Raw genomic sequence first — 13,105 nt, 5'->3', positions numbered from 1 at the left:
TTCAGAATTCACTGGCGCTCAATCTTTCAGAGAACGCATGGGGAAACATATTTTTAACACGGCGGAAAACATGGAGAGAATGCATGCTGAAGCTATCGTTTTCAGACAGGCTATAGCGAGAAATCACAACAATATCATTCTTGCTCAAACTAATATACTCAACCGAATCACTAAGCATGATGATCTCTTCCGATCACTTTCTACTTCCGTGGAACTTATGGATGCCAAGATTGACTCTCAAAATCAATCTATCACTACACTGGATAATCGCATATCTGCTCAAACTTCGTATCTGGAGATGCTAACCGATGGCATTCAAAACATATCCGGAAGACTGAATGACCTCTTCGCCCATGTAGTTGCGGCTGATGCCAAAAAAAAGGAAGATAGAGGAAATCCAGCAGGAGCTAGACAATCAGAAGATGAAGCTGAACCTTCAAACAGAAGACTTCAAGAACCTCAGAATGAAGAAGTCATCTACAGGGATATTGAAACTGATTGATCATTTTCTTTGATACTTTATTGACATTATCCTTTTGTTTAAATGATTATCTGTTTTATTTAACGACTTTCTACTGTTTAGGTTTTGGCATCACCACAAAGGGAGAAATTGTTAGACATGAATTTTATTGTGGCGATGATTAACTAAAACAAGCAGACCAGAACAGTAGACTAACTTATCAGAAGCTACTGGTCTCATAAAACTAAACCAGTAGAAAGGATAGTAATACAAAACCAGTAGAGGACGTTTCCTAACGTTGCTACCTTTATTGTTACCGTTAAAGAGTTCTTAGTACTAGTATTAATTGCAGCATTAAATACTATACGGAGTCATTTAATACATTTTACCCAATTAAGTATAAAACAAGACTGATTGTTTTATAGCTTTTTTGCAGGAACTTCTTTTGGTAATAAAGCTGATTGTATCAATTATCTGGAGACATCCTCTGATTGTGAACGTTGAACTCAGTCGATTATATATACTTGGATCAAACCCTTATACGATACTTCACTTCATATAATATCATCTTTCAAGGAACAAAGCTATTTTCTCTTATCAGACAAATCTCGAAATTCCTTGAGTACTTAAAGTTCAACACAAAGAAAAGTAGCACACGCTTCATAGCTAATATCTGATCTTTCGAAGATCATCTTGTGCTACTGATTCTTACACTCTTCACCATCTTTACATCACTTATACTTATCAGGAAGAGTTTGTAATCTGAAAAGAATCTTTTCTGAACTTTGTGTTTCGCATTTTTGTGAGTTGAGAAACTAAGAGTTTCAGTAGGCCGAGGTATAAGTCCTTCTGAAGTAGGTGTGTACAAGAGTTGTACTGTAATATCCAAAGTCTTTTAGTTATACCTTCTGGAAACAGGAGAAGGGGAGACGTAGAAGAGTTTATCTTCGAACTTCCATAAACAACTGATGCCTACTGTTTTATTGTCTTTCAACTACTTCATCCGATTTTTTCCGCACGTTTTATTGTAATCAGGTGAAAGTATACGCACAAGATAAACTACTATCCCTAACAGGATTTTAGTACCTCATCAGAAAACAAAGAAAAACGAGTAGAGTTTATTCACCCTCCCTCTAAACTCAACTTCGATCCTCAACAATGGTAGATCAAAAAATTATTTATATAAAAAATTAATATTCAAATTCAACTTTTATTTTTTAACGTAAACATTGAAAACAGAATGATATACAGGAAAAATAAAAATTATAAAACCCAAAATAGATCTTGTTGAGAAGTTGAATTTAAAATATATTGCTAATATTACATTTATGTTCTTTATATTTTGTCTATAACATAATAGAAAGTATTTAAATCTACTTATTAAAATTATAAAAGTTATTTTTCTATGGGGTTAAGGTATTATTAAACGCAAAATTTTTTGTGAGACCTTTCCAGATATCGATTTGTGAAACAGATCTTTTATTTGAGTCATATATGAAAAAATATTATTTGTTATGTCAAAAATATTATTTTTATGAGACATCTCAAAAGATATCTACTCATTTAATGTTAAAGATAAACGTATTCCGAAATTATTTTTTTAGTACTATTACAATTACTTGGGATGTGAATGAGGATTATTTTCCAGCAGTGTGAGAATAAGAACCACGTCTGTCCCTCGTGGGGAAAAGGTTTATGCGTATTCTGACATTTTGTAACAAAAATTATTTATCAACTAATTCAAATTAAACAAAACTGCTTTGAAATACCTTTAATTCTATGCCCAAATTATCAAATTCGTTAACATGCATAGTTTCTAAACTTTCCTTTTAATCAGGACACTTATCAATCATATGAAACATAATCCATCTTGAAGATAAATATAACATAATCATCCGCAACTTCAATTATCATACAACTCTAATGCACGAGATCAACTTCAATTATCGTAATACTTTAAATGCAAGAGATGCAAAAATATTGAATTTTGTCAGCAATCGATGCCTTAATATAGGATCACGTTGAGTATCAATACATAAAATATGCAATAATTTTAGCTGGACAGCTAAAAAAAAAAAGTCGTCAATATAACTCCCGCCAATGTGATATCAACCAATTTGCCACGGCATATTGATATTGAGAAAACTGAAGGGAAGAAGAGCAAATAATGTTCATCTTGTCACACAAAACCACATCTTCGGCCTGTTAAATGATTGAAAGGTTGTAAATCATTCTACAACTTCGGAAGTTCGATGAGTCCACACACATATCAATTCTACCAGGTACAATGGTTTCGCGCGGTAAAATCTTTAAACGAAACAAAGCTGATACTCATTGTGGCTGCCATTCTTATCAAGTTTCATCAGGTTCAAGCTATGTACGAGTCTCAATAACATCTCGTATAAAGGATTTCGAATATTCATCGACAGTAATCCCTGTGAAAATGAAGTGGGTTGATTACAGATCAAGCTGTCCGCGTATGTGCTCCACCTTAAAATGTAACATGAATTTACAATTCTGGTTTCGGTTTCAGATTCAATTCTTTTCTAATTTCTACAAACCAAAAACGAAACGTCGAACAGAAACATAATAGGGTCTAGCTGCTGGCATTTATAGCCCCAGAGACCTGTATACTTTCTAAGGTCGGATCACCTATGGCCCCACCATGAAATATTAAGTTTAAAACAAGGAATTGAACAAAAGTTTCTTACCATCACGGGAAATTGATATCACAGGGATGACCGCTATCTTTTGTTGCTTGTGGAGCATAAATATCGAAGCATATACTCGTTTGAGGAACAGGTATCAGCCAGATCTTTATGCAACCGAATAACTGAATTTTGCAAGGTTCTAAGAGCAGGTCGCAGGTTAGTGAAATTCTGCTGAATTACGGTGCCATGGAATTTGCACAGTTCCTAAAAAAAGCCAAAAATACAGTCACCATTTGTTCTGCAATTCAAATTGCTGTTTCTTCATTTGCAAAATAAATATACGATTAATGAGAGCTTTTATATAACCTGGCACCATCTAAGAATGAACTCCAAATGTGGACAATTTTCCAGAAGATCTGCTAGTGCTTCCACTAATCTCTGCAAATATTTTACAGGGACTGACGAGGCGACATCTGATATATCTGTTGGGGCGACCGTGAGAATACACTTCTTTATTAGGGTATCTTCATTCATTCGCAGACTGAGAAATAATGCTCTTTTCGGCTGATCATCTTTCAGTGCATCCTCAACTGCCTACTCAACAAGACAACACAGGGATCGGAAAAGTCTGTTATGGGAGTATTTCAAAGGACTGACATGAATTTCAAAGGATTTTCAGTACAATATAAAGAAATGGGACTGGATTAGAGTGCAAACTAAATGGGTCGTGAGCTTTTAATGCCACTAGGAATACTATCTGATTCATATCATAAGCCATCAAATTAAAACAGAAAACAAACGTGTTCAAGTATAATTCGATGTTCAAACAACATTTCTTGATAGAGAGCTCGATGATTAAATTTTGAACAAATCATGATTTAATTCAAACTCTAAATCGATCTCAAATCGTCCATTTTTTCAAATCTTGAGATTGAGCTTGAATATGAAACTAACCTCAGGAGTGACATCCATGTCAAGATCCGTGGGGTCAAATATGAAGGTATCGTCCATAGAATACAGCAATACTCCTTCAGTTGTTGCTGCTGCCCAACTCCGGCCAGTTGGTGCAATTCTCAAGCATTTTGTTCGAATAACAGGCCTTCCACGATTTGGCATTGAACCAGGTAAATCATACGCCAATTTATATCGTGATTGCTTTTCCACGCCTTCCTCCATGTCACTATCATCATCATCAATCAAATCCAGTGGGCCAGCTTCGCTCATGTTTTTAGAATTTAAGAAATCAAGAACCCCATCTAGTGATAAATTGTGTGTGATTTGGAACCTCCGCAGCAGGACCTGATACATTTACAAGAATTAAATGTAATAATAGATAGCATGTATATTACAGAGAGTGTGGTAACTCATGTCATTTTGTTACAAAAATAATTCACCACAATCATGTTACTGAAAAAACATAAAGAAAATTGCAGCGTGATAAACTATTATCCTACAAAAGCTCCTGTAAAGCACGTGGCTTGAATTCAAACTAACCTGGTCAGCTACATCGTACATACAAATGTATTTACTATTTCCCCCAGCCAATATGTAGCTACCATCAGAGGAATAACACAAAGTTGTGAAGCACTTTCCAGCAGTCGAGTTTGCAGCTGACCTCCGATCGGTCATAAGACGCCCACCAGCAATGTCCCTACGCCCTTCAATTGTGAACATTTCCAGGCCTTGTAAAGGATCCCAAAAATGAATTTGACCATCTAGCGTGCTACAAGCCATCTGTTTACCATCAGGACGGTAAACAACTGTTAGGACATCATGCGTATGATCAAACTTTTCAATTCCACCTTTTCCTTCGAAAATGTCCCACAGGCGGACGGTTTTATCCCACGAAGAGGAAGCCAAAATAGCCTGCAGGGTAACCAGGAAACTCTTAACAGGGACCAATTACCAACAATCCATCGATCTAAGCTCCAAATAAAAAACACAGTCAAAGAACATTATCTATTCACAGCTGAAATTTAAGATAAATGATGAGTTCAATGAATCACGAGAGGATGAAAAGTGGTAGGTTAGAAAAATTGTTTCCCATAAAGAACTTTACCTGAGCAGGAGAAAACGTTAATCCATGAACAGGACCCTCATGGCCACTTAGAACATCCAGTAGTCGTGCATCCTTCATGGACCAAACAAATATCTACAAGTATTTGCCCAATACAATTTTATCAGTAAAATTATAAAGTCATATGTTTCATATCATTTAAAATATCAAGTCTAAAAATAGCAGTTATCAAGACCTCAAATGAATCCAGAGTTCCAGCACAGATGATGTCACCACTCTGATCTGATGTTAAAGAAACAAATTGCTTGGGCGTAGGGGTCACGAATATTTTAAAGTTGCGATAGCGGAACAAATCATATGCACGAATAGTCCCATCCAGAGATGCACTCAGGAGGCAATTCTTGCTAGCCATGAAATGCAGCGCTGTAACAGCATTCTTATGTTCAGAAAATGTGACGAAACAGAAGCCTGTTGAAACAGTCCACACCTGTACCAACAATATTTAAATTTCTCGTTTATGTTGTTGAAATACCAGAAAACAAAAATAGGCAAGACAATAATTCTATATATATATATATATATATATATATATATATAGAGAGAGAGAGAGAGAGAGAGAGTAATGCCTTTGTCCTTAGGACAAGTTTGATCTTTATAAAAATAAATAGATACAAGGACACACTGGAGCAGAATCGCAAAAATTTATTGGAATTCGGATCCAAGCCTCATCAGAACTGCTCAGTTAGCAGTAGTAATTTGTACTCACAACAAAAAAATATATGAATAATTAGAGTCAACTGGCTGTGTTGCTAACAAAATGAAAAATTGACGATATAGTGGATCTCGAGCACAGAGGAACAAATGGAAAAAACTAATGTGGTCATAAATTGTGCGTTGAACTTGCCTTGATTTTGTTATCATCTGCTCCTGTAGCCAATAGCTGCGAATCTGATGAATAAGCAAGGCAATTGACATCGAAATAGTGCCCTTGTTGCTTCAGTATATAGCTCTCTGATTTCCACTCCCACACAAGCAGCTGACCAAGCTTGGCGCACCCGAATGTTAACCAGTTTCCCAGGCCGTTGAATGTAGCTGTAGTGATCTTCTCTCTTGAAATAGATAGCAAGTGAATGCACACAAAATCGGGCATCTGATATAGAGCAAAGACCCCATTAGAAAGCCCTACAACAAGCATATCAAGCCCCCGATGATAATCGCACGATGTTAACTTCGCAGGAGCTTGCATTAAATAATCCTTTTTCATCAGTTCCCATTTTATTTTATGCAATAAAACCCCATCCCCTCCATCAAACTCATCTTTTCCATCAGATTCTTTCCTTTTCTTCAAAATTGTCTCGTCCCCACTCGCCAAATCCTGCTCATAAATCTGCTTTGGTGTTCCTGGAGAATCCAGTTCTGCTTCACTAAACCCCCATCTAAAAACCGCTCCTTCCCGTGATAAACTATAAACACTAGCTACTCCATTCGTTTTCTTATCCACCCCAAAGAAAGCACCCACAATCATATCCCTATGACCCAACAACAAAAACGGCTTCTTAGAGTCACTCTTCTTCACCTTTCTCAAACAAAAAAGTCTCAAAGTCAAATCCTTGGACCCTACAATGACGTAATCCGAGTGAGGACTCCAATCCAGACACGTAATTTTATCATTACAATCGGCAAATGTTCGAATCAACTCAAATGGGAAAAATTCCTTCTTAAAACCAGGAGACCGCCATATCTGGAGTAGCTTCCCCGCAGACACAGCTATGAATCGCCCGTCAGGGCTGAATTTCACGACGGAGATTCGGTGTTTGAAAGATATTCGGTGAAGGACGACCCGGCGTTGAACGTTTATAAAGAGGCAGCGGTTGTTCTCGTCAACGGTGAAGACGAACACACCATCCGATGAGGCGGCGATGTGGCGTAGGTTGGTGGAGGCCTGACATGGAAGGGTTATGGTCTCGGATTTTAAGAGGTCTGTGACGGAGATTCGGTTGCCGACCGGTGAGATGAGCAAGGTGTTGTTCACAACGACGACGTTTCCACCGCGGTATGGAGCGCCAACCAGGTTTTGGAATCTATAATTCATGTCTAACTGATCCCACGAAGCTGACCAGGGAGGGTTTATACTTGCTTAAACCCTAATCAAGAAAGCGTGTCTTTTAATAAATGCGATCTCTAATCAATTCATATTCGAATAAAATTGAGTTTTCAAAGTTCAATTCAAGTAATTTGAATTCAAATGCAGTAGCTATCTTATCAAACATACGAAATTAATTTATTTTTATTACACCATCAACTCCAACACTAAAATATTGAGTAGAGTAGGTCTCTTGTGATGATGGTCGTCTCCATGATCATCAAGAGGTCCGCCGGGGCCAACTACTTCCAACTGTCAATAAAGAAATCAGAAAGATTTAAAGAAACAGATTATGTGGATTAATCATAAAATGAGTCATCCACTCAACATCAGAGGCAGATACATTTGATAATGATTCATCCATCATTCGAGAATTAGGAGGGTGCTGGAGAGGTAGCTATCGGAAACAAGAAAAAAAAAACAACGGAAAACCCAAACATAAAGGAGGAGAAGCCTAGAAAGAAGTGGAAGAAGGTGTACTCTGATACTCTTGTCTCATATCTGGATAAATTAAAGATTTAAAATGAGTTTATAAAGGGTTATAATGGACTTCTATAGCAACTTGGGTTAATCATTTTCGTAAAACGATGACGAATATGAAGTAGTTGCTATAGGGGTCCATTGGGGTCCATTGTGCAGTCACGCAGGCACGGGTCCGGGTTCGTGGCGTGACATGTACGGTGAAGAACAATTTATGCAAAAATAAACACTTTTTTTTATACATAAACAATTATGGTTTTCATTCTTTCATCATCTCAATTCATCTTTTATTAAGCCCAACACAACACAAGGCGCCGACGTATTAAGAAAATCATATTTTAGGGTCCTAAAAAAATACTAGAATCATGCGATATTAGAGAAAGCCTGATTAACTTCCAAAAGATTTTAATTGTCAACACTGCCAGAGGATCAGTATGCTTTAAAAACTGATAAGAGTAACTTCATTTAATACAATAGAAAACCCATCTCAGGACAAACCAAGTACTTTCTGTGACTATTCTTCATTACAGTTAACAATATCGTCAAAGATACTACCTGACATTACCAAAGGAAAAACACATGCATTTAGAAGTAGAGAAATATTTCATGTAGTTTTCAATTAAATTTACAAGGTATCCCACTACAGTTACACAGTCAACTAATCTTTATGCACGTTAACACTTTATCGCCTTTGAAAAAGGTAAGTTCCTATAAAAGTGTCCACACCTCATGCAAGTGAATTTCCACAAGATATGTTAAAAAACAATAGAGGACCCTACACTACACATGGAAGAACTGAAAGAAGAATGACTAATAGATTTCTCAAGAACCACGACCACGGGTATACCTTTCAATCGATACAAAGGTTGGTAGTTGACCATGTTCACTATGTAATATTTATGTATTAGTTATCAAATTTAAAAAGTTATCTTTACTTACAACAAAGTATTGTGAGCATACTGGGCATTCGTGTGGCTTCCCCTTCTCTAACCAGAACCAAACAACGTCGTGTTCATGCTCTGTTGAATTTTGGAGTGGAGAACAAATGTTCAAAATAAAGTCTAAACTAAATGGACAAGAAAGTAAAATGGTTTCACATGCATATGACAGCAGATAAAAACTTACCGCCTTCAACTCCAGGGCATCCCACAATTCTTTTGTCATAATAAGACTTGACCACAGCAGGTTCTTCCTGCAGGAAAATAATGACAAATTGCTATCGGAAGATGCTGATGCAGATGTAGAGACCGCCATTACATGCAAAATTTAACTGTATAACATCTCCTATTGAAAAAAAAATGGAGTAGATATAGTTGATTGAACTGCAACAACGGTCAAGTCATATCATACGTAAACTTTTAATTGATTCATATGATGAAAAACACTTCTGCCCCTAGTTCCTTTCTTTCACTAAATGATATAACAAGAGGTCCTCTCCACTTTAATACATAGATTACTGAGCATTGATTCATGTTCCCCTAACTCAGGTTCCTCTCTCATTTATTCCAGATCTAAAAACCGTGGCTATCACATTAATCATGATCCATGCAGAAAATATTCATTGAAATTATTGTGAATGGCTCAACATTCAGAAAGGACAAACTCACAAAAGTAATGACTCAAAATCTGAAGGCCTACAACATGTCCAGATTTGAGTACAATGAAACTTTCTCTCCCCTCTTGCTCTATCTCTCACTCTACATGAAAAAAAGAAAACATGCATTAATTTACCTGGCTTCGATCATACACATCACATGTGAAATCAATCAAAAATTGATTTAGGAAGGAGAAATATATTTGAGCTTCTCAAGAAAAGTATCACCAAATCCCGAAGGCTTGGCAATGACTTACTTAAGACTTAGCAAAGAAACGTACTATCTTTCATTCTCTCTGTCTCCCTATTGCTCTCTGCGGGGTATCAATGGAGAGGATGAGATGTCTTCGCAGTAAGAACCAATAGATTAATAATTTACAGGAAGGCACATCATGCTCATTCAGATATCTTATCTAGGATGAACAGTATTCACGGCAATATCTACGAGATCGAAAAGTACATAATGAACATCATGCTCAAACAGACACCTGGTATGGCTTTTAAGTGGCAGCTCGTTTACATTAGACTGCCAGTAACTTAAGTTACGTAGAGATAGCTTCTTAGTATGGATCTCAAGAATGTTAAATTAAATACAAATCCTTAGGAATTTCATCACATGAAGGGACGACCATGTTTCAATCACAAAACTAACAAATAATGCACTCCATCTGTTAGCAAAATGAAGTTAAGGGTGTGGTGTCAAAAAGAACACTTGTACAGCATATTATATATTCTTTACCATTGTATTTATCCCTACCCCATAACTACGCAAGCATCAATTTTTATTTAATTTATAGCAATCATATCATACATTTCACCACACACTTTTGAAGCTTGTCACTGACAACAAAGACTCTGAGTAATTACATTATAATCAATAGCTCAGGGTACATACTGTCTCAGACTATTTATCAACACATAATAGCAAGATAATTTATACTGACCTTTGTTCCAAATGGACCAGAAGGGTAGTTAATTTCAAGAACGTCCTTTCCCTAATCAAATAAATGCGATAAAAACAACCACATATTGGTCAAACCACACAAAATAGACTTAAATAATAACGAAACACCAAGAAATAAGCCGAATTCAACAAAATACTCACGGTAAGCGCAGCTTGGAGCTCTTCACGCTCATGACCAGTAGCAATCGGCATTAAATCGTCGACTATTATCGTCGCACCTGCACCAATTTTAAGCACATTCTGTTAGAGTAGATGCCAGTCAACGGTTGGCTAAATAATTTATCGACTAACTTGTAATAAACCGTCTTTATTTTAATATAATTTACATTTCATGGTTTTGTATTACTTTATCTGTTTACCTATGCAAACGACATAGATAAAAGTCTCGATTATACATTAATACAAATAAATTGTACATCGATCTTAAAACTCATTTATAAACACTGTATATTCTAAATTTGTTCTTAGTCGATTCAACCGCCTAAAAACAAGGATAAAGGCCACTTGAGCTTGAGACTAGCATCCGTGATGTTGTGTACCGTGTTTCATGGTAAGGACATAGAGATATCCAATCATGCAGATAGGTAATCATATGATGATTGTACCGAATAACCCTCTATCGGACTTTTCAAGTGGTTATCATTCATCGAGAGGAAAAGTCCGTGTTTCTGATTGTACATCATTAGTCCTTATAACTTGGAACAACACTGATGCTCTACATACTAAAATTGTGTTTTGACTCGTTTACCAACTCCGCGAGGGTCACAAGGTGGCGAGGTTGGGTGCAATTGTGACATGTGTAGGAGCCAGTGAATTGTAGCTGGGAATTCACCGCTCACCTAAGGGTGTGGATATCCTATATGATCTAACGAAACAGTAGAAATAGTAGTGTATGAAATATCTGGCCAGAGTGTAAGATATGCATTAGGGACAAGGAAACTCTAGTAGTGCAGGCGATGATACTATGAATATTTCATGAATGTATCATATAGATATCGAATCTAACATGCAACCCTCGATGAACCAATGGTTGCAAATTCGATCGGGATACATGAGATGAAGGAACCGTATTGTACTTTAATCATAACCGATTGGTTCTTACAGGCACTATCACTGATACCTAGGGAATCATAGAGCAATGCTACTAGGCGCTCTTATCATGATTCGATGGAAGGACAAGAGTTGTGAATCTATAGCTAGTTATATCCCTGAACCATTGAGGGTCACACAAACACTGGATCATTTGTTTTCGTGAGAAATTAAATTCAAGGAGTTGAATCTATATTTACGAAATAGTAAATTCAAGGAGCTGAATTTATGATAATTAAAATTTAGAAAGAATAAATTAAAGAGTTGAATTTATAAAAATTGAAAATTTAATATTAAACTCAAAGGTTGAGTTTATAAAGATTAATTAAATGTAATAGGAGAATGAATAATGAACTTGTACAAGTATAACTCCAACATGCTAATTAATTAAAGTTTTTAATGAACGTTAATACATTAAATAATTAAACTAGTTGGACTAGTCAAAATTAATTAGTCAGATCATTAATGTTAATTAAGGAACCTAAACTTATAATTAAGGAAATTAGATAAAGGGTTCAAGATATAGTAAGGAGACCACTAGCCCGAGCCTCACTACTCCATATTTTCGAAACTACACTCTCATCTCCTCTCCAAATATTTCGGCCACCTCAAAGAAAAAATAAAGGGTTTCAGCCGTCAAATAATTTTTGATCTCAAAACGATTTTTCTTCTAAATTTTCTAGTGCAATTTAGAAGAGGAACAAATGCTCTAGTCGTGAACTCGATTGGAGATTCAAGATTTCAAGAAGAACGTTCATAGGGAATACTACAAGAACCATCTCTTGTAACCCCGTAATAGTTGGTGTCAAATGATTCATTATAATTATTAACATCCTATAAATGTTTAATTTGTCTAAAGCATGCGATTGTCTAATGACAATATTTGAATATCAAATAAAAATTTTAAAACTTTTGGAGTATTTTAGACACGAAAAAGCAATTTTCCAATGCATTCAGCAAACAAAAAGAAACAGAACGCCCACGCATCAACATCTCATTATGTTTTAAGCATCACATATGAATTTAAGAATCGTGATGAAAAGAACAGAAATAATATGGTTTAGAGACACACCAGAAGCAGTACTGAAATGGCGCGATACGAAGACGGCAGAACGGCGGATATTCGTCGGAACTGTAGAAGAAGCAACGACGAATCGGACGGGTTTCGGATTAGATCGGACCAGGGCAATAGTTCGGAGGTGATGTGTGAGCCTTCTCCACATATTAATTCAACAATGATCCAATTAGAGCCTCGATGTGATCGCAGCTCGTCTCTTTCCCTTCTTCAGCGAGAAAACACTGACAAATTGGGAAGTGCTGAAAAATGAGAAAAACAGGGAAGAAATTTTGCTTTAACTAGTGTTATTTTAACGGGAACTAGTAGATAATTTTGCGAAAAATCCTAAACTTCATGCATTATCAACTTTGTACATTCCTATACAAATATTAAATATTATTGTTAGATAAGAGAAAAAATCGAATTTATCGACCCTTAATCAAAAGTAATTTATTCATGTCCACATTTAGAACGTGATAGTCGACTTTTAATAATAATAAAAAAAAATTGTACAAGAGTCCGTTCCAAGCATGTGTGTGACAATATGAACTATGACTAAGGGTGTAATGGAGAAGAGTTTCAACAAATATTAAGGATCGAACAATATGATTTCCGATTCGAATTCGGGTCGAAAGAAGTTTTAAAATGGT

At 36.1% G+C, this 13,105-nt stretch overlaps 2 protein-coding genes across 4 annotated transcripts; both read right to left on the bottom strand.

Moving 5' to 3' along the window:
• Positions 1–2,393: 2,393 nt before the first annotated feature.
• On the bottom strand, positions 2,394–7,235 carry LOC140805294 (periodic tryptophan protein 2-like). 2 transcript variants are annotated; one of them, XM_073161551.1, is made up of 8 exons: positions 6,033–7,235; positions 5,364–5,615; positions 5,171–5,263; positions 4,606–4,977; positions 4,066–4,410; positions 3,478–3,705; positions 3,172–3,375; positions 2,394–2,950 (listed from the first exon to the last, which is right to left on the bottom strand). In XM_073161551.1, the coding sequence occupies exons 1-7, from the start codon at positions 7,218–7,220 to the stop codon at positions 3,205–3,207; spliced, it is 2,649 nt and encodes an 882-aa protein (XP_073017652.1). In that variant the 5' UTR covers positions 7,221–7,235; the 3' UTR covers positions 2,394–2,950; positions 3,172–3,204. The 2 variants fall into 2 exon arrangements, with proteins under 2 accessions (XP_073017652.1, XP_073017651.1); XM_073161550.1 differs by having other exon boundaries at positions 2,394–2,895.
• Positions 7,236–7,291: 56 nt separating this feature from the next.
• LOC140805295 (cytochrome c oxidase subunit 5b-2, mitochondrial-like) lies at positions 7,292–12,708 on the bottom strand. 2 transcript variants are annotated; one of them, XM_073161553.1, is made up of 6 exons: positions 12,471–12,708; positions 10,451–10,527; positions 10,290–10,340; positions 8,877–8,943; positions 8,691–8,770; positions 7,292–7,523 (listed from the first exon to the last, which is right to left on the bottom strand). In XM_073161553.1, the coding sequence occupies exons 1-6, from the start codon at positions 12,619–12,621 to the stop codon at positions 7,419–7,421; spliced, it is 531 nt and encodes a 176-aa protein (XP_073017654.1). In that variant the 5' UTR covers positions 12,622–12,708; the 3' UTR covers positions 7,292–7,418. The 2 variants fall into 2 exon arrangements, with proteins under 2 accessions (XP_073017654.1, XP_073017655.1); XM_073161554.1 differs by lacking the exon at positions 10,290–10,340.
• Between the last annotated feature and the right edge of the window lie 397 nt (positions 12,709–13,105).

The sequence above is a fragment of the Primulina eburnea genome, chromosome 11 (genome assembly GCF_022965805.1).
Source record: "Primulina eburnea isolate SZY01 chromosome 11, ASM2296580v1, whole genome shotgun sequence".
In the NCBI taxonomy this organism is placed as follows: Eukaryota; Viridiplantae; Streptophyta; class Magnoliopsida; order Lamiales; family Gesneriaceae; genus Primulina; species Primulina eburnea.
Note: the sequence above shows the minus strand (reverse complement) of the source record. Positions and strands in the feature narration are given on the sequence as shown.

Coding starts and splice junctions, on each gene's coding strand:
- LOC140805294 (XM_073161551.1), bottom strand. CDS start 7,220: ATGAATTATAGATTCCAAAACCTGGTTGGCGCTCCATACCGCGGTGGA. Junction 5,264..5,363: donor GAACTCTGGATTCATTTGAG/GTCTTGATAACT, acceptor AAATACTTGTAG/ATATTTGTTTGGTCCATGAA. Junction 4,411..4,605: donor TGTACGATGTAGCTGACCAG/GTTAGTTTGAAT, acceptor TAAATGTATCAG/GTCCTGCTGCGGAGGTTCCA.
- LOC140805295 (XM_073161553.1), bottom strand. CDS start 12,621: ATGTGGAGAAGGCTCACACATCACCTCCGAACTATTGCCCTGGTCCGA. Junction 10,528..12,470: donor CCATTTCAGTACTGCTTCTG/GTGTGTCTCTAA, acceptor AAATTGGTGCAG/GTGCGACGATAATAGTCGAC. Junction 10,341..10,450: donor AGCTCCAAGCTGCGCTTACC/GTGAGTATTTTG, acceptor TTATTTGATTAG/GGAAAGGACGTTCTTGAAAT.